The 19,532-nt window shown below is 51.0% G+C and overlaps 4 protein-coding genes across 6 annotated transcripts; 2 read left to right on the top strand and 2 right to left on the bottom strand.

Moving 5' to 3' along the window:
* Positions 1-3,803: 3,803 nt before the first annotated feature.
* On the bottom strand, positions 3,804-4,865 carry TMEM258 (transmembrane protein 258). Of its 2 annotated transcripts, none has more exons than XR_011047928.1 (4): positions 4,789-4,865; positions 4,576-4,685; positions 4,297-4,485; positions 3,804-3,944 (listed from the first exon to the last, which is right to left on the bottom strand). XR_011047928.1 is itself a non-coding variant. In XM_068397847.1 (4 exons), exons 1-3 carry the CDS (start codon positions 4,789-4,791, stop codon positions 4,359-4,361), a joined length of 240 nt encoding a protein of 79 aa, XP_068253948.1. In that variant the 5' UTR covers positions 4,792-4,865; the 3' UTR covers positions 3,804-3,944; positions 4,311-4,358. The 2 variants fall into 2 exon arrangements, 1 of the variants encoding a protein (XP_068253948.1); XM_068397847.1 differs by having other exon boundaries at positions 4,311-4,485.
* An 87-nt stretch (positions 4,866-4,952) lies between these two features.
* Positions 4,953-7,858, top strand: FEN1 (flap structure-specific endonuclease 1). The gene is made up of 2 exons (XM_068397767.1): positions 4,953-4,994; positions 5,812-7,858. Exon 2 carries the CDS (start codon positions 5,813-5,815, stop codon positions 6,953-6,955), a length of 1,143 nt encoding a protein of 380 aa, XP_068253868.1. The 5' UTR covers positions 4,953-4,994; position 5,812; the 3' UTR covers positions 6,956-7,858.
* Positions 7,859-11,769: 3,911 nt separating this feature from the next.
* Positions 11,770-18,804, top strand: LOC137661969 (olfactory receptor 5J3-like). 2 transcript variants are annotated; one of them, XM_068397798.1, is made up of 2 exons: positions 11,770-12,681; positions 18,787-18,804. In XM_068397798.1, the coding sequence occupies exons 1-2, from the start codon at positions 11,770-11,772 to the stop codon at positions 18,802-18,804; spliced, it is 930 nt and encodes a 309-aa protein (XP_068253899.1). The 2 variants fall into 2 exon arrangements, with proteins under 2 accessions (XP_068253899.1, XP_068253900.1); XM_068397799.1 differs by lacking the exon at positions 18,787-18,804 and adding an exon at positions 15,174-15,182 and having other exon boundaries at positions 11,770-12,678.
* On the bottom strand, positions 16,772-17,722 carry LOC137662063 (olfactory receptor 8I2-like). The gene has a single exon (XM_068397996.1). The coding sequence runs from the start codon at positions 17,720-17,722 to the stop codon at positions 16,772-16,774; it is 951 nt and encodes a 316-aa protein (XP_068254097.1).
* Positions 18,805-19,532: the final 728 nt, after the last annotated feature.

The raw sequence follows: 19,532 nt of genomic DNA, 5'->3' as shown, positions 1-19,532 counted from the left end.
TGCAAAGAGGGCTTTTTTTTATCCAGATGGTTCCTGTGCACCTCTTGTGGGACCTTACCCGACCTCATCTCCCCAGTCTGGGGAGTGGTTTTATCTCGTCACCCATCTCAGAACTTCCTTTCTGAGCTTGTCCCAGAATCAATGAGGTTGGCAGAGCCCTCTGGGCTCATCGAGTCCAACCATTGCCCTGACACCACCATGGCAACTAGACCAGGGCACTAAGTGCCATGGCCAGGCTTGTCTTAAACACATCCAGAGATGGGGACTCCACCACCTCCCTGGGCAGCCCCTTCCAATGGCTAATGACCCTTGCTGAGAAGAAATGCTTCCTGATGTCCAACCTAACCCTCCCCTGGCCAAGCTTGAGGCTGTGCCCTCTTGTCCTAGCGCTGGTTGCCTGGGAGAAGAGGTCCCAACAAAGCAGCCATAGCCCTGCAATTCCTTGCAGCGTCTCTGCCACCCAAGGACCTGGCTCTACTTGTAGGGCAGTTTCAAGGTGGGGTCAAACACCCACATTGGCGATGCTCTCCAGTTACTAAAGTGCACTGGGCAGGCAGGAACCTGAGGAACGCTGGGCAGCCAAGCAGGAGTGAAGCTGGGGACTGCCCTCAAAAAAGCCCGAGGTCCCAAGGCCTGGGAGTCCCTGTCACGAGGAGGTCAGCTCCGTGCTCAGCAGGATTCTCTGTTCCTGCCTGCAGTTGGGAAGGAAACCCTCCGAGGTAGCTCTGCAGAGGTCACTCAGTGCTCTTCCCTCAGTTGGTTTTATTTTGTGCTTGGCCTTAAACTGGGAAGTTTTACTTTCTTGGCAGCTTTTCTTCTCCACTTGGCAATCAGTGGCCCAGTCTGGCAAGTCCTTATTCAGGTGAGTGATGCCACGTGCGCTTCGACATCTGCTCAGCTGAGAGGTAGCCTTCTCAGACCTGCTGTTTGCCCTCGTAGTGCCGAGCTGGGCTAAACGCCCGCGTGCTTGTTTAGCCCCTGAAGAGGTGACAGGCGGTGGTGTGAGGGCCAGAGCTGAAAGCCCTCCCTGCAATCACCACCACCAAGCCACCACCTCGCTGAAGCCGGCCAAGACCCACAGGTCCATGTCACCCGCTGCAGGGGAAGCTGCTCCTGGAGGGGAGGAATCAATCAATCACTAGAAATGTGGAGCAGGGGGTGGCCCAGGAGGAGCTGGAGCCTGTCAGGTGTCCCTGCGATGCTTAGCCACGGGGTCTCTGAGGGCCACTGGCCAACCAAGTGCCTAAGGGCTATGGGGACATCTCTAGTGCCTTTTTCTGCTACTACAGGACTGCACGAGGGAGCAGTGGCTTCCCACACGTGCGTAAAATGCTGCGTGCCTCAAAAACCAGTTAGCTTGAGATGGGGCAACCCCTGAAGCGCAAAGGCCGGACCTACGCAGGTCCAGCAGAGCAGCGCTGGGCTGGCAGCGATCCCTGCGATCAGGAGAGGGATTCAGAGCACAGGTTTTAGCATCTTGTAGTACCTTTTGTCTTAAATTGATGCCAGTTTTCCACCAGGCACTGCGCAGCGAGGCAGAACCGAGCTCAGAAGGGTGTGGTAATGATTAAAGGGTCACAGGATTGGTTCTGAGCCCGTGGAAACAGCTCTTTGCTTAGACTCCCCCCCTAAAAAAGGCATCTCTGCCCTAATGAAGACGTGTTCCCCATCCCCAATCAGTCACACGAGGGTTAACAATCAGGCATGAGACGGAGGGAGCTCTGAGCTGATGTCTCCAGCCCTATAGCTTGGGGAAAAAAAAACCCTCCTCTTGCTGGAAACAAGATGCTTCATCTCTCGAGACACTCCTGGCAGGGAGGAAGACGAGTGTAGAAACTTGGGAGTTTGTTTCAAAAGCAAATTCACAAACGTTCTGTCCTGCTGTTAGAGCTTAAAGCCTGTAAATAGAGACTGCCACCGCTGTGAGAATTAAGGAAAACAGAAAAAAACAAGAGTAAAGCACTAATTTGTTTGGTTTAAATGTTGCTGTCACAGCTTTAATCACTGTATATTGCCAGCGAGTTTGTAGAGTTGCGTTCTTAGCCGGTATTATTGATTATTGGTTTTTATTTGTGGGGAACAAGCGTGGTTTCCCTCCTTTTCTTTCTGATTTATATTTATATTTTGCTGAATTTCAGTGCCGAGTCTCCGGATTCCCCATTTTTTTTTGTTGTTTTGTTTGGCTTATTTAGACTTTTGTTTTATGCTGGAGGTAAATATGCCCAATATAAATAAATATATAAATACTGCTTTGTATCCAAGGACGGCTCCTGGCGCATTCCTCCCTTGCTGTGGAAGAATCTTTCAGTTCAGTAGGTATAAAACTGCTCCCCACAAGACTGAGGAACCCCCCACCCTGTGTCATTGATCACTGGGAGTTTCCAGACATTCCCAGTCAGGGTCCAAACAGCTCCAGTTTGTGGCTGCTCAGCAAATGGGTATAAAAAGAGCTCTCATTGCTCATGCCTTGGAGGTCAGGGCCACATCCAGGAGCATCCTCAGAGGGAAAGTTTCCTTCCCAAACAGGAAATTTGGGTTTAAATCTGTAAGCTGTTGGGATTTCTGATTTTTGAGCACTAATTGCTTTGAAAGCTGGGCTACAAATTCCAAGCTACCTATAAAAATAGTTATGCCTGCCATAAATAAGCTCCTCTTTAATAGGCAAGGCAGTTAATTCGCTACTTAACTGAAGGGCACATCCGATTATTCCGCCCTGGACATCTCTAGCATTCCTCCCAAAACCTCATTTCCCACAAAAACAGCTTGTGGTGCCCACCAGACAAGCCTTCTCCTTGCTTGGTGTCCGAGGAGCCGCTCCAGCACCTTACCCAGGGACCACAGACTGGTCACCCAGGCCGAATGGCACCTCCACCCAGCCACCACGGCCATCACCTTGGTAAGTGACCCACCTCGGGGCGGTCCTGCTTGGTGTAAGTAAGTTGGGGACAGACCTGTTGGAGACCAGTGTAGGGGAAAGGGACCTGGGGGTCCTGGTGGACAGCAGCATGACCATGAGCCAGCAGTGTGCCCTTGTGGCCAAGAAGGCCAATGGCATCCTGGGGTGTATTAGAAGGGGTGTGGTCAGCAGGTCGAGAGAGGTTCTCCTCCCTGGTGAGGCCACATCTGGAATATTGTGTCCAGTTCTGGGCCCCTCAGTTCAAGAAGGACAGGGAACTGCTAGAGAGAGTCCAGCGCAGAGCCACGAAGATGATGAAGGGGGTGGAACATCTCCCTTATGAGGAGAGGCTGAGGGAGCTGGGTCTCTTTAGCTTGGAGAAGAGGAGACTGAGGGGTGACCTCATCAATGTTTATAAATATGTAAAGGGCAAGTGTCATGAGGATGGAGCCAGGCTCTTCTCAGTGACATCCACTGACAGGACAAGGGGCAATGGGTGCAAGCTGGAACACAGGAGGTTCCACATAAATATGAGAAAAAACTTTACAGTGAGGGTGACCGAACACTGGCACAGGCTGCCCAGAGAGGTTTGGAGTCTCCTTCTCTGGAGACATTCAAAACCCACCTGGACGCGTTCCTGTGTGACATGATCCAGGTAATCCTGCTCCGGCAGGGGATTGGACTAGATGATCTTTCGAGGTCCCTTCCAATCCCTGACATTCTGTGATTCTGTGATTTTCTAGAGCCTGGCTGCACGAGGTGGCACTGAAAGGCTTTGGGGATCTGTGATAAACACAGGGCCCATCCCAAGGCATGTCGATCCTGTGCCAACATCAAAGTGGTTTGGAAAAGCCAGGTGGGGGAGGAGAAAAAAGAAGTATCTAAAAGACAACCCAAGAGTCCAAAGGCAGGTGCATCACAGAGCCAGTTTTATTCAGGTTTGTGGGGCTGGCAGAGGTCACTCGCCAGGAGCACAGCCCATGCCCGACACGGGCTTTGTTGTTGAAGTACAAAAGAAATATAAAAAGAGCTTCTGCAGGGCTTCCACCTAGAACCAAAGGAGAGATGAAGGAGGGCGGTGAGACAGCGATGCCCAGGGCAGCACCACAGCCAGACTCTGCTGTGCCTAAAGCCACAGAGCAAAGGACAATACCCAGCACCCGCAGTTCTTACTGCCTCAAAGAGGGATGAACCCCAGTTCTGCCCGCAGCTGGCAGATAAAAAGCAGCCTCACACCTACAGCAGTGTGCTGCCCTCGGGGTAGCTGCACTAATTAAGCCCAAGGGCAGCTGCTGGGCTGTTTCCAAGTCCTAAATTCAGCCCTGAACTTTGTAAAGATCAGCTGCCGCAGGGCTACGCTTCCAGGACCCCCCACCCCGACCCAGGCAGAGCGTTAAGACCTGAGGGAGCTTACAGCCACCGGGCATTCACAAGGCGGGACCGGTGCTTCTTCGCCCGGGCCTCAGACGTAGATACCGACCCAGAGCAGCAGGAAGAGGACGCCGAAGCCCATGAAGAGCGAGGCCACCAGCGAGATCAGCAGCTCCTTATAGATGTCCCGCGTGTACTTGGTAGAAGTCACCTCGTAGCTGCAGCGCGGGGGTTAAGGAGATAACGGAGGCAGAGCAAGGCGAGGCTCCCCCCACCACCCCGACCCGCCCGCTCCTGCTCGGGGATACACGAAGAACCAGGCGGTGAAGAACATGCCGATGGCCAGCAGCACCACCGTGAGGTGCGGGAACACGGCCGGGTTCACCGGGCTGGTGTATCTGCTCATGGCCTCCAGCTCCTGCGGGGACACGGCCACGGTGAGCGGCACCGCCGGGGGACGGGAGGGGCCGGGGGCGGTTCCCGGCCCCCGCCGCGGCCCCCGCCGCGGCCCCGGCCCTCACCATGGCGCCCAGGCCGCGGGTCCCGCGCCGCTCCGACACGTCGCCTCCGCTCCCGCCGCTGCCCGCCGGAAGCGGAAGGGAGGGCGGGCGCGGGGGATGCCGGGATAGGTGGGCGGGGCGAGTGGGAGCAGCTCGCTATTGGCTCCGCCGGCTCCCGGCAGGCATTGCGGCGGAGCGCGGGAGCGGTGGCGGGAGCGAGCTGCAGGGTAATGGCGGCGGGGGGAGGCTGAGGCGGGCCCGGGGGGGGGTAATGGCGGCGGGGGGAGGCTGAGGCGGGCCCGGGGCGGGTAATGGCGGCGGGGGGAGGCTGAGGCGGGCCCGGGGGGGGTAATGGCGGCGGGGGGAGGCTGCGGCGGGCCCGGGGCGGGTAATGGCGGTGGGGGGAGGCTGCGGCGGGCCCGGGGGGGATAATGGCGGCGGGGGGAGGCTGCGGTGGGGGGATAATGGCGGCCAAGGAAGGAGGAAGGTATCGGTGGCTGGAAGAGGCTGAGGCGGGCTCGGGGTGGAATGGTGGTGGGGGGAGGCTGAGGCGAGATGGGGGTGGCTAATGGCGGCTGGGGCAGGCTGAGGCGGGCCTGGGACGGGTATCTGCGGGCCGGGAGGGGCTGAAGCGGAATAGCGGGGGGTAAAGGGTTGGTTGTGATTAGAAGAGGAGGATAAGGGCGGGCCCTGAGGAGATAACGGGCCGGGAGAGGCCCAGGCAGGAAGAGGAGGGTAGTGGAAGGGAGGCAGGGAATGGCGTGCTAGCGGAGGGGGATAAGGGAAGAGGGGTTAATGGCAGGTCTGGGGAGGCTGCAGCTAGGAGAAGTTTGGAGGTGGGAACAGGGGGATAACGGGGCCTGGATGGTTCTGATGGTGGGGCTGGGGCAGGGTGAGGTGTGATGGGGAGAGGGGCTGGGCTGGGGGAGGCTGAGGCAGGACTGGGGGGTAATGATGGGCCTAGGCGGGGGGGGTGATGGTATGCTGGGGAGGTGGCAGGGGCGTGCAGAGGCTGATGCCAGCGTCCCCTTTTCTGTTCCCCAGGATGGGAATCCATGGCCTGGCCAAGCTTATTGCCGACGTGGCTCCTGGCGCCATCCGGGAGAACGACATCAAGTCTTACTTCGGCCGGAAGGTCGCTATAGATGCCTCCATGAGCATCTACCAGTTCCTGATCGCCGTGCGGCAGGGAGCCGACGTGCTGCAGAACGAGGAGGGCGAGACCACCAGCCACCTGATGGGCATGTTCTACCGCACCATCCGCATGGTGGAGAGCGGCATCAAGCCCGTTTACGTCTTCGACGGCAAACCCCCGCAGCTGAAGTCGGGGGAGCTGGCGAAGCGGACTGAGCGCCGGGCTGAGGCCGAGAAACACCTGCAGGAGGCTCAGGAGGCCGGAGAGGAGAACAACATTGAGAAGTACAGCAAGAGGCTGGTCAAGGTGACCCAGCAGCACACGGACGAGTGCAAGAGGTTACTAACGCTGATGGGCATCCCCTACGTGGAGGCGCCGGGGGAGGCCGAAGCCAGCTGCGCTACCTTGGTGAAGGCTGGGAAGGTCTACGCGGCCGCCACGGAGGATATGGATTGCCTGACCTTTGGCAGTCCCGTGCTGATGCGGCACCTCACTGCCAGCGAGACCAAGAAGCTGCCCATCCAGGAGTTCCACCTGAACCGTATTCTGCAGGATCTGGGCCTGACCTGGGAGCAGTTTGTGGATCTGTGTATCCTCCTGGGTTGCGACTACTGCGAGAGCATCCGTGGCATCGGGCCCAAGCGTGCCGTCGAGCTCATCAAGGAGCACAAAACCATCGAGAAGATCATCCAGCAGCTAGACACCAAGAAGTACCCTCTGCCCGAGAACTGGTTGCACAAAGAGGCCCAGAAGCTCTTTCTAGAACCCGACGTGGTCGACCCCGACGCCGTGGAGCTGAAGTGGAGCGAGCCGAACGAGGAGGAGCTCGTGGAGTTCATGTGCGGGGAGAAGCAGTTCAACGAAGAGCGGATCCGCAACGGGGTGAAGAGGCTGAGCAAAAGCCGGCAGGGCAGCACGCAGGGCAGGCTGGACGACTTCTTCAAGGTGACGGGCTCCATCACGTCGGCCAAGCGCAAAGAGCCCGAGAGCAAGGGCTCGGCGAAGAAGAAAGCCAAGACCAACAACGCCACAAAGACCAAAAAGGGGAAATAGCCAGACTGGCCGGCCACAAACCCCTGTGAGTGATGGTTTTTGGGCTCAACCAGGAATTTTAGGCTAATAATGAACAGTTGTCTTTGTCCTGCGTGTTAGAAGGCTGCTGCTGAAGCGCTTCCCCCCCAGGCTAGGTTAGTGAAGCAGACAAGTGTCTTTCCGTGCTGTAGTAACATGCGAGGAGAGAAAAGAGGTGGAGCAACCTCAGCGTGGGGGGCTTGGAGGGGTGAGGAGCCAGGGAGCAGCGTTCTGCAGTTCATCGGTTGGAGACTTCTGATGAGGCTGCAGGGACCCCTGGGCTGGGGAGTTAAAGGGAGATGCTGACCACACCCCCCCCCTCTGATTTAAGAAATAAAAAGTTGCAAACTGGGTACAAATGGATAGATTTCTGCCTGACACAGTCCTTCCAGAGAGGTGGGTGCAAGCAGGAGGGGCTGAAGGAGAAAAGAGAGGCGTGGATGGAAAGCCAGCTCGAGGTGGGAAGTGAGGTAAATGTCTCCCTTTAACAGGATCAGGTGTTTTCCTTCCCTTATTATAGTCACTTTGTTTAAAAAATAAAAAAATTGTCCTGATTCCAGCAAAGCTCTGGCCCACCCTTAGTGCATAAACCCAGGACAAGCTGAGGCGAGACTGCAGCTCTCCAAACCTGAATTTTCCTGCTAGGTTCTGTTTTTATGTTTAAAAAAATAAACCTAGAATGGAAACCTGCTCACTCCCTGATTCCAGGAGGCCTCCTCCCACGTTGTACACACACACAGACAGATCCCAGGCTGAGAAGAAAAAGGATAGTGCCTCTTTTTTTTTCTTACTTTATTTTATTCTGTATTTTGCGTAGGCTTTTCCTCTTCCTTGTCAAAGCCACGTGCTGGGTTTTGTTTTCAGAATAAAATTTGTACACAAATACACAGTGTTTCTCATTCTCTGGAGAGGTGGCTTAAAGAATGATGATGAAATCTGGATGCTTCAAGCGAGGGCAGCTGTAGCTGCTTGAGATTGACGTCTGCGCTCTCCTTGAGTGTCCATGCTGGTGTCCAGGGACATGGTACTGCCCTGCTGCTTGTCTTTTCTGACAGAGAAGTGGAGCCCAGGCCAAGTTCTGGGGGTGGTTTTCCCAGCAGGCTTTAAGGCCCAGCCTTGCCAGGCAGGCTGGGTTGAAAGCCTGGCCCTGCTGGGATGATTTTGTGTCCACCTCATCCCACTCCCTCTGTCCTTCCTCTCCCTCTCCTGCTTTCCTTCCATCCAGATTTACTTCATCAGCAGGGTGAGTTACTCCTACACTGTTACAATACACGGCTGTACTACTGCTATTATGCTATATATGATATCTAGTAGGCTATTCACTATTATGATACACAGTATAGTATCTACTATATGAGTTTCAAATTAAGATACTTCTCTTTTGAAATGTGTTATTATGTGTACAAAGCTGTCAGTGGAAATAGATTGAAATAAGTTTTTCTACAACGTGGCTACAATCTCCCTTCTCCTTAACTGATGTTCACCTGATAGAGCGGTTCAGACATTTTATCTACTCAGATTTCATTATTTAATGATGTTATTTCATTTCAAAACGCAGTAAAAAAGAACAGGGGTTGTGTTTTCTTGATGTGTATTCTCTTAAATGTCTCAATCTGTTATTTTTTCCTAGCAGGAGCTTCTTCATTAAATTTTACCTGTGATTACCTTCATTGTGACCACATGGAAAGGTACAGTGGAATGGTTTTGTGGTGAGGGAATGAAAGATGATTAAAAAAATAATAATTGGAAGTAAGAGGAAAATGGTTATAGCAATGAAGTTAAGTCAGGAGCAGGAAAACAACTGCAAACTTAGTCTTCAGCCTGAGCCAGTCTCAGTAACTTGTTGCAGAGTCCTTCATCCTGCCCACTCCTTGCTGGCCTGAATGGCATTTAGCTCATCACATTATTATGTATCACATTATTAGAATAATTATAAATAATTATAAGTAATAATAAATATTATAAGAATAGTTCAAGGAATGAGGAACCATTTCTAAGGAAGTTTAACTGCCTTTTCACCTTTAATTTACTTAAAGGAACAGTTGAAGTTTGCTGCCTACCATTTTGTTAAGGGATGCACACAAAGAAAACAGCCTTTAAGTAAATATAACTTCTCTAATGAACCTCGAGTGAAATTATAAGCGTGATTACCTGGATTACACAAGTAGGGGGTGGGGTTTGTACGCTTGGCTTGCGCTGTCACACTGAAGCACACATGCTTTTTACCTCAGGGTTGGAAGTGCATCTCCTTCGTGGCTTTCCTAAGTCCAAGCTGTAAAAATCATCACACGCAGGGAGAGAAAGCGGTTTATGTGCACCTTTTGGTTACAGCACTCAGGCTTTCAGCTGCCTTAAACTGTATTAAAGTGAAGCTCTGAACTACAGAATCCCAGAGTCAATGAGGTTGGAAGAGCCCTCTGGGCTCATCGAGTCCAACCATTGCCCTGACACCACCATGGCAACTAGACCAGGGCACTAAGTGCCATGGCCAGGCTTTTCTTAAACTCCTCCAGAGATGGTGACTCCACCACCTCCCTGGGCAGCCCCTTCCAATGGCTAATGACCCTTGCTGAGAAGAAATGCTTCCTAATGTCCAACCTGACCCTCCCCTGGCCAAGCTTGAGGCTGTGTCCTCTTGTCCTATCGCTGGTTGCCTGGGAGAAGAGGCCGACTCCCACTGCGCTACAACCTCCCTTCAGGTAGTTGTAGACTGCACTAAGGTCACCTCCGAGCCTCCTCTTCTCCAGGCTAAACACCCCCAGCTCCCTCAGCCGTTCCTCGTAGGTCAGACCCTCCAGACCCTTCCCCAGCTTGGTCGCCCTCCTCTGCACTCGCTCCAACACCTCAACATCTCTCTTGAAGTGCGGGGCCCAGAACTGGACACAGGATCCAAGGTGCGGCCTCACCAGTGCCGAGTACAGAGGGATGATCCCTTCCCCAGACCAACTGGTCACACTAACTCCCACAGTCCAAACAGGAGAATAAACTCCAAACCCCAGCATCCCATTAAACATTATTTAGCACACTTGTACGGCTTCTTTCCCACCTGTGGCTCAGCACACATGAAAACTTCCCCCCCCTCCACATCAGCACTGAGCAGAGAAAGGTTAATGAGCCCTGCAGGGTTAGCTGGGGGGGACAGGACCCGAGTCCAAACTTCTCCCAGACTTCTGAGAGTTCCTAATGATCCCCTCCGTGGCTGGCATGAAGCTCTTTGCTCAGCTAATATTTACTTTGGGGATTTTGTTGATGTGGGCCAAAGAAGTAGTAAATAAACCCAGTAGCTGTTTCCCTGCACGAGCCCTTTGGGACAGCCTCGTCACACACCCTGGTCAAAAGGCTGGGACCACACACCGTTACTCGGTCTCACTTCTGTCACCTCTGCAAAGTGCCACTTCCCTCCTCCTGTAGCAGCAGAGGAATTTTTAAGCCTGGAGGAAAACAGATCGTGTCTCTTCTTTCTGCCTGAGGAAAGCATCACAGAAAGATGCTGGGTGAGAGGGTGGTGTCACAGCAGGGCTGTAGGCACAGGCTTCAAATGTAGCGCGAGATTCAACCCCAGAGCCCTCAAACTTGCAAGTTTGCTGATTTAGGGCCAAAGCTCCTTCGCAGAATACACCTGAACTGTCTATTTTCCATAGGTCTGAATTTCTAGGCGTTATCTTCAGGTTTTTGAAGTACGTGTCACCATCTCCCTGTGATAAAAACCTCTGAGAAAACATGTGAAAAGCTGCTTTTCTGCCCTAACCAGATATAAACTGAGCAGGGAAGAGAGCTGGAAGACAAGTGCAGGGCTGTGTTATGCACCCTGTAGCCTGGGGGTGTTACACAGGGCTCAGACAACGAGGAAATCAAGGTTTTTTTCTCTAGGAAGAATAAAAACCTGCTGCAGAGTGACTTCTGCTGCTGCCTGTGCTACAGGGATCCAAGTAAGAACCTGGGTTTGTCATCAGGCGTGTGAAGGATCCCTGACATCTGCTGTGTTCTGCTAGAACGAGTGAGTAACTGGCACCGGAGGGGCTTGATTAGAAAAAAATACTGTGTGCGAGGTGGTGTGGGGTTTAAAAATGAAGGCACCGGTTTTCTTTCTGCTATATGGAGCCTTCTGATAAGTGGTTTCATTTTTTTTTCCCCCCTCATCTCCTGGATTCCCATGAATACAGATAACAGCTTGCTATAAATAAATATACAATTAATTTCTTAGTCTCACAGTTGTGAAGAGCAGCCTGAGAATGCCTGCCTTACCTTGAGGGGAGAAAAACCTGGCAATAATAATTGAGCTGGAGCAGATAAAAAAATTAAGTGTAATAAACCCTGTTTCATTATGATTTGCCAGGCTCCCAGGGTTGTCACAACTCACATGTGTCTAGTCTTCTCATGGGGAAAATGAAATACTTTCCCCTTTTCTGCCTCTTATTCTAATGAAACGAGATGCCAAGTCTAAGTTCTTGACCCCTCCTTCAGTTTTCAAATCATTCAATACTGGGGTTGGTTTTTTTTTAAAAGGAAAAACCTAATTTTTTAATTCAGCCTCATGATTAAAGGACTCATGTCCTTACTCATGAGTAAGGACAAAATGCCAACGCTGGAAGGTTTTGGATTAGCTGCTCTGCCTGTGAGGATTTGCTGAGAACCTCAGCACGGTTAGACGCTATCTCAGGTATCAAAGCTTTGAACTTTTAATAAATAGTCTAATAAAGGACTTGCTGGTGGCAGCACCATGTGCAAGCCATGCCACTGCTCTTATTTCACTCTCCTTGGTCTCCTCCTCCCCACAGGCTGTGAAGCACGGGGATATGGCTCAAGGCAACCTCACCACGGTGACCCAGTTCATCCTCCTAGGACTGACAAGCGAGCCTAAGCTGCAGACTCCTCTCTTTGTAATCTTCTTAATGATTTATCTCGTCACCCTGATGGGCAATCTTGGGCTCATCGCTTTGATCAAGACAAGCCCCCGGCTGCACACCCCCATGTACTTCTTCCTCTGCAATCTGTCTCTTGTTGATCTTTGCTACTCCTCCGTCTTTGCTCCAAAGCTGCTCGTTGGCTTCGTGATGGAGAAGAAAACCATTTCTCGCTCCGCCTGCTTTGCCCAACATTTCTTTTTCCTTGTGTTTGTGACCACAGAGGTGCTCTTGCTGGCTGTGATGGCGTACGACCGCTATGTAGCCATTTGCAACCCACTGCTCTACACCGTTTCGATGCCCAAGAGGGTCTGCCTTCAGCTGGTGACTGGCTCATACGTAGGGGGGGTTTTGAACTCACTAATCCAAACGTGTTCCTTGCTGCCGTTGCCTTTTTGTGGCCCCAACGTCATCAACCACTACTTCTGTGACACTAACCCTCTGCTGAAGCTCGTCTGCTCTGATGTCCACCTCAACGAGCTTTTGCTTGCAACCTTCAATGGCACCATTTCCATGTCTGTGCTCTCCATCATCATCATCTCCTACGTTTACATCCTCTTCTCCATCCTGAGGATTAGGTCCACTGAAGGAAGGCACAAAGCCTTCTCCACCTGTGCCTCCCACCTCCTCACCGTGGCCTTGTTCTACACGCCCGCAGGGCTGAGCCACATGCAACCGGGCTCCAAGTACTCCCTGGAGATGGAGAAAGTCACCGCCGTGTTTTACACCCTGATCACCCCTATGCTCAACCCTCTGATCTACAGCTGGAGGAACAAGGAGGTCAAGGATGCCCTTAGGAAAGCGGCAGCAAATAACATTCTTGTGAGTTGCCTGCTGACCAAACTGACCCCAAGGAGTTGATCAAGCTCCTACTGGTTCCTTTCTTAAAATAGTTGTATCTCAGCTGTCTGGGGGAGTAGGGAACTGCACGTCTTTACAGAAGCAGGGGGACTGGACTAGATGATCTTTCGAGGTCCCTTCCAATCCCTAACATTCTGTAATTCTGTGATAAGCACGCTTTAAAATCTGCAGAGACTCAGTGTTACCAAACATCTGCCATTATGGGCCTCTGATAAACATTTCCTTGTCATCCTTTCCTTTAGGTTAGACATCAGGAAGCATTTCTTCTCAGCAAGGGTCATTAGCCATTGGAAGGGGCTGCCCAGGGAGGTGGTGGAGTCACCATCTCTGGAGGGGTTTAAGTAAAGACTGGACATGGCACTTAGTGCCCTGGTCTAGTTGCCATGGTGGTGTCAGGGCAATGGTGGGACTCGATGAGCCCAGAGGGCTCTTCCAACCTCATTGATTCTGTGATTTCCTTGTCATCTCTTGGGTTTTTTTTTTCCTGTGAAACTATCTAATATCATAGGAGGTGGTAAAAATAAGCTCATAAGGAATTTCCCCCTTAAGCGTAGCTTCTTAAGAAGTTGCACTGATTCAAGCAGTGATTCCTCCAGAGACAAGTTCAAGGAGGACTGGAGGCTTTGGAGGAGGTATATCCAGAAAAACCCACCTCACTTTGGGCTAACTACAAGGAAAACATAAATCTCGTTTTCTTCTAGGGGCATGTGCCATGGAAAGGGAGGGGAAGCTGAGACCACCGAGCTGGCAGGGGATGAGAGCAGTAAGGGCTGTGATCTAGCGTCAGGAAGATGATAAATCATTGAGCAAGGAGAACATCCCAGCCTGGAGGCAGCAAAGCTGTGTCCGTGCTGGAAAACCTCCACTGCTTTGACTCCAGACCTGGAGGGACCTTCTACCAGAGCAGCTGCAGCGTTTTTCTACCCAACTCCCAGGAACTTTCATCCCTGGGGAAGGAAACTTCTGGCTTGGCTCTGCCTGTACCCAGCAGCACAGCACATGGACCTCATCCTACCCCTTGCTTCCTACGGCTGTGAGATGTCTCCCTCAGCCAAACAGGTTTGCTCTGTGGGAGAGAAATGGGCTGCTTCTGACCTGCACCTCACCCCTGCTTTAGGAGGAAGAGGAGGAGCAGCAGCAGCAGCTGGGTATTCCTCCTTCTTGGCAAGGAATTCAGCGTGATTGAATGTATCTAACTATGGAGAAGTATTTTTCCCCCTATTTCTTGTCATGGGTGGTTGTAAATTATATTTCCTCCCAGCTGACTCTTGTGTAGCTGAGGAGGTGCCACCAAGGGATGCTGGTGAATCTCATGCTTTACAAAGCAGCGACAACTGACTGCAACCTGTTAAGAGACCTTGAGCAATACGAGCTGGGCTGCCAGGTCTCCAGAGAGGGGAGGGGTGGTCATCAATGTAAAAAATGTTAATTTGCACATGGCTGCATCTGAGTTAGTCCAGACATTGTTTTTTCATAGCTGAAATGAAAGATAAATACTCCCAGCACGGTTTAGATAGAAATCCTGACCTAAGCCCACCCACTGTGTTGTTATACCAATAATCCAAACTTTTTTTGGCTCAGATGTAAGAGTCTACATGTGGACACCTAATATGGAGTAAAATAAATCCACCCAGAGCGTGCAGCTGAGCAGGGGTCGCTTTTCCTAAGAGACAGACACAGAAAAAGGTGTGAGGGGAGATCTTTGTAACACTTACCTTTCGTAAGAGCTTGCTTTATCCTCAGCGTGGACATAGAGGGTCCTGTCCCACATTAAGAGTTGTTCGTGCTGTTTGCACAACGCAAGGGAGCTTCAGGGAGCAGCGAGGACCAGTTACTCCCTAAGGGAAGGCGAACTGGGAGCTGAAGGTGGCCACGACGCAGGGCACGGCTCCACAGCGCCCGAGCAGAGCAGCAGCTCCCTTCAATAGCCATGGGGAAATTAAGGGCCAAATTCAGGCTAGGAAAACTGAAGAATGGACCAGGACCAGGACCAGGACCAGGACCAGGACCAGGACCAGGACCAGGACCAGGACCAAGCACAGCTACAGCACAGCTCTAAAAGTGGTTAAAGACCCAGGGCTGAGCTTAAATAGTGCCCCGAGCCCTGGGCAGAGGGTGTGGGTGGAGGCCTCAGGTGATGCTGCCCATGGCAATTATGGTGGTTGCATTCCCTGATGTTTCAGGGAGAGGGGAACCATTTTTCCCCCCACCCAATGCCCTAAACACACGTACCACACCATCTCCAGCCTCCTCTGGTGTATCCCTGTGCACAGAGGATAGAAGGACGGAGCAGAAAGGAACGATGAGCTCTTTTGGGGTGTGTTAACGATTCCCATCCCTCTGAGTCATGCAGAATAAGGCCCTTCAGGTGTCACGTTCTCTGTTTCTCAGGGAAATTGCCCAAATACCTCTAGTTTTCATGAAGACTCCATCAGAAACTTTGATTAAAGCTTTATAGCATTTCACTCCATGTTTTATCTGGTTGCCATTGCATTCATTCATTATTCGTGATGGTTCTTCTAGGAAGACCACGGTTGACAAAGATGCTTATTTTAAACCATAACATTTATTCATATTCATCATACAAGCAACAGTGGCTGTACATGTTCTTCCAGAAATTGTACAGTTCATTAAACATAAAAGGTGTGTCTTGATTAAAAAAACCCTTTGTCTACTGTTTTCTGTAGAGCATCTTCCACCTCAGCCATGCAATGACATACAGAAGAGTCATAGCTCAGTCAAATCACCACACAAACCTGGACCTGTTACTGATCATCCAAAGGGAAAAGATTAGTAGATGTAAAGACAACACGTCCCAAGAGGGTTTTGGTTGGGACACACTTCTGGCAACATGCTAATGTGTGTGTGCCCACGACAAGGTCCCCGTAGCCAACGCCACGGCTTTGTGCCGTCTGATGATTCTTCTGTACGTTGGTCAGAAACGGGATCTGAGGTCACAGCTGGACCTTCAGCTGGGTGGTCACATCCCACCCTGCTATCGGGTCACTTATGTTGGATCCTGGGCTTGGTAGGATGCCTCTGGCAGCACCCTGCAAACCTTCTCAGCCCCTTCTGCAGACAACTGCTATTTCCCACATTTGCCTTTACGAAGGGGGCCTCACTGATGCCTCTCAGCAAAGCCTTTGTAAGAGCAGATCTAATAGTCCTCCCAGAAAACTTCAGAGCCTGGGCCACATCGCAGCTCTCCATATATCACAGAATCCCAGAATCAATGAGGTTGGAAGAGCCCTCTGGGATCGAGTCCAACCATTGCCCTGACACCACCATGGCAACTCGACCAGGGCACTAAGTGCCATGGCCAGGCTTTTCTTAAACCCCTCCAGAGATAGTGACTCCACCACCTCCCTGGGCAGCCCCTTCCAATGGCTAATGACCCTTGCTGAGAAGAAATGCTTCCTAATGTCCAACCTGACCCTCCCCTGGCCAAGCTTGAGGCTGTGTCCTCTTGTCCTGTCGCTGGTTGCCTGGGAGAAGAGGCCGACTCCCACTGTGCTACACCCTCCCTTCAGGTAGTTGTAGACTGCACTAAGGTCACCTCTGAGCCTCCTCTTCTCCAGGCTAAACACCCCCAGCTCCCTCAGCCGTTCCTCGTAGGTCAGACCCTCCAGACTGACTCAACTGATATCACTGACTTCAACAGACCCTCAGTTCTTCAAGTTCATTTGGGAAAAATTAACATCCAGCAGGCAATGGAAATACTCGTAATAGTTTACCACCAATTTGAGCATCCTTTTCACAGGCAATATTGTCATTTAACACAATTTAGACACAAAACATTATGGTACTGTTTCAGTTTTGCTAGGAAAGCGCTGACAATTATTCTGATTAATTATTGAAGGCTCACGCCACGATTAAAACAGACTGAAGTTGTTTGATGAGAATGATTCTTTATGCTAGTTCTGCATAGCCTGTACTTGCTGTGTCATCTCCTTGTCTGTAAGCAGACCAATAATGACCGATAATGCACATTCCTTCATTACCTCCAAAGTACTGAAGAGCTGCAAACGCCTTTTCAAAGCCTGGATAGATGCGGCAGCAGCTTTCGCACCCACAGCCTCCTCAGGGCCCCCTTCACCTCCGTGTTCCTCAGGCTGTAGATGAGGGGGTTGAGGGTGGGGATCAGGACGGTGTAACACGCTGAAACCAGCTTTGCCTGATCCTTCGAGCACGCCTTGCGAGGCTGGATGTAGGCAAGCACCCCCGGCGCGTAGAAGATGGTGATGGCAACCAGGTGGGAGGCGCAGGTAGACAAAGCTTTGAGCCTCCTCTGGGTCAAAGGGATCTGCAGGATGGCGTGGAGGATGTAGGTGTAGGACACCAGGATCATCAGGAGAGAACTCACAGCATTAAACCCAGCGTTGAAGACCTGCAAGATCTCGTTTGCGCGGGTGTCCGAGCAGGAGAGCTGCAGGAGGGTGGGCAGCTCACACAAGAAGTGGTTGATGCTCTTGGCCCGACAGAAGGACAACCTCCCCGCCAGGCCGGTGTGCAGCAGGGAGGTGAGGAAGCCCGTGGTGTACACCAGCACCATCATGCTGTAGCAACGCACCCTGGACATGGTGGTGGTGTAAAGCAGCGGCTTGCACACAGCCGTGTAGCGGTCGTAAGCCATCACCCCCAAAAGGAAGCTCTCACAGATGAGCAGAGCTAGGAAAAAATACATCTGGGCAAAGCAACCCAAAAAAGAGATGTGGCTCCTCTGCAGCAGGAAGGTCTCCAGCGCTTTGGGGACGACAGCAGAGGAAAGGCAAAAATCTATGAAAGATAAGTGGGTCAGGAAGAAATACATGGGGGTGTGGAGCTGGGGGTCGGCGTTGATCACCAGGATCATCATCAGGTTCCCCAGCACCGTTAAAACATACAGGGATAAAAAAATTGTGAGGATGGTGGTTTGTAGCTCTGGGGCATCAGAGAAGCCCAAGAGGATGAAGTCAGACAAACCAGTGAGGTTTTCTCCATCCATCATTTCTACAAGTTACATGAATTGGAAAAAATTTTTTCAAAATTTTTTTGAAAAAAAAAAAATCAGTGAAATAAATCCCTAAGAGAGGAACACTGTGGAAACATTGGAGTTAATCCGTAAAGTAACTGCAACAAAAATGGTGTATTTTTTTTCAGAAAAATACAAGGCAACGGTGTTTCTGCCTTTAACCCAAGATTTGAAGACAAACAGGTGAAGGAGCTAATTATGCAGGCAGATTTTAAGAGAGAATAATTCTGCCATGGTTTATATACACTGTGCTAATGATACTATAAGAAATAGCAAAATGTTTATCCAAGTGTAAATGAAGTCAAATAAAATGTGGAAAACAGAGAATTCAGATTCTCACCACTGATTTCTGGAAATTTTAAGGATTTTTTTTTTCTTTCCTTTTTTTTTTTCCTGTTTTCCCAGACTGGACCAGTGCTTTGCTGTGATTGCAGTGAGCTGTCTATGACCAACTCAACTCTCCACCTAATGGTGTTAAAATATATCATAGATAAACCAAACTTTTTAAAGTTTCAGCTTGGATATTCCCATCTCCTGTATTCAGCCCCTCTGCAGATGGATTATCTGGTGGAAGATCATAGAATTCCATCTTCTTCTGATGGAAGATCTGTCTGCCTCTCAGCTAAAAGGTCCCTAGATCAGTTTGAGATGGGGGCAGGCACGTGTTTTCCAAGCCAACCTCCTGGCCTCTACTCAGGTGCTTGGGTTCACGCCGTAGATGTTCTTGGAGAACATTGATGGGCTTCCTCTAGATGCAGTTGCACCATCCCGGCCATGAAACAGCATCCACTCCCCCAGAATAAGCTGAATTAAAAAAATAAGGAGGCTGAAGTGAGGGCAGTGATGGCTGGAGCACCTCTCCTATGAAGACAGGCTGAGAGAGTTGGGGCTGTTCAGCCTGGAGAAGAGAAGGCTCCGGGGAGACCTTCTAGCACCTTCCAGTGCCTGAAGGGGCTACAGGAAAGCTGGAGAGGGGCTTTTTACAAGGGCATGGAGTGATAGGACAAGGGGGAACGGTTTTAAACTGAAAGAGGGAGATTGAGATGAGATATTAGGAAGAAATTCTTTGCTGTGAGGGTGGTGAGACCCTGGCCCAGGTTGCCCAGAGAAGCTGTGGCTGCCCCCTCCCTGGCAGCATTCAAGGCCAGGCTGGATGGAGCTTGGAGCAACCTGGTCTGGTGGAAGGTGTCCCTGCCCATGGCAGGGGGTTGGAGCTGGATGGGCTTTAAGGTCCCTTCCAACCCAAACCAGTCTGAATTCTATGATTCTATGATAATTAAGTCCCAGCACCACTCGTTTTACTCTACTGACCTCAGATCTTCTTGGTCAACATTGCTTGGTAATGCAGATGTAGTTGTAGTTCTGTCTGGACGACTGGTCCCCTCGAAGCATGCATTCCTCTCTGCTGACAACAATTTCATCCCTGGCATTAAATGGGTTGTGTCCTAGAGGTGCCCGTTTCCATCCCATAGAGGCAATCTGGGGTGACCAGCTCATGCATGAACTCCCAGCCCTGGAGAGGGCAACCTTATCTTAAATAGCTTCAAGGTTTAGAATATGCTAAATATTTAAAAACATTTAAATATTAAATAAATCATTTTAAATAATAAAAATATTTAAAATCTTGCCAAGTACAGACGGAGCTACTTGTGAACCTGAGCCCGTGCTGCAGGACTTGGCAGAGCAGTTTTTATTCTGAATTTTCTCTCATCTTAGCAGAAATGCAGGAAGCTTCAGCCATATGAACCAAAGAGAAGCATTAATTAGGGTGGTTTTTGTTGTT

This window comes from Nyctibius grandis, chromosome 4 (genome assembly GCF_013368605.1).
Source record: "Nyctibius grandis isolate bNycGra1 chromosome 4, bNycGra1.pri, whole genome shotgun sequence".
Taxonomy (NCBI): Eukaryota; Metazoa; Chordata; class Aves; order Nyctibiiformes; family Nyctibiidae; genus Nyctibius; species Nyctibius grandis.
This window is presented reverse-complemented; position numbering and strand designations above follow the sequence as displayed.

What these genes read in the sequence shown, in the direction of transcription:
- FEN1 (XM_068397767.1), top strand. Translation starts at nt 5,813, where the DNA reads ATGGGAATCCATGGCCTGGCCAAGCTTATTGCCGACGTGGCTCCTGGC.
- LOC137662063 (XM_068397996.1), bottom strand. Translation starts at nt 17,722, where the DNA reads ATGGATGGAGAAAACCTCACTGGTTTGTCTGACTTCATCCTCTTGGGC.
- LOC137661969 (XM_068397798.1), top strand. Translation starts at nt 11,770, where the DNA reads ATGGCTCAAGGCAACCTCACCACGGTGACCCAGTTCATCCTCCTAGGA.
- TMEM258 (XM_068397847.1), bottom strand. An exon ending in TTCACCGCCTGGTTCTTCGT is followed by an intron (nt 4,486 to 4,575) that starts GTATCCCCGAGC and finishes CCCGCGCTGCAG; the next exon opens with CTACGAGGTGACTTCTACCA.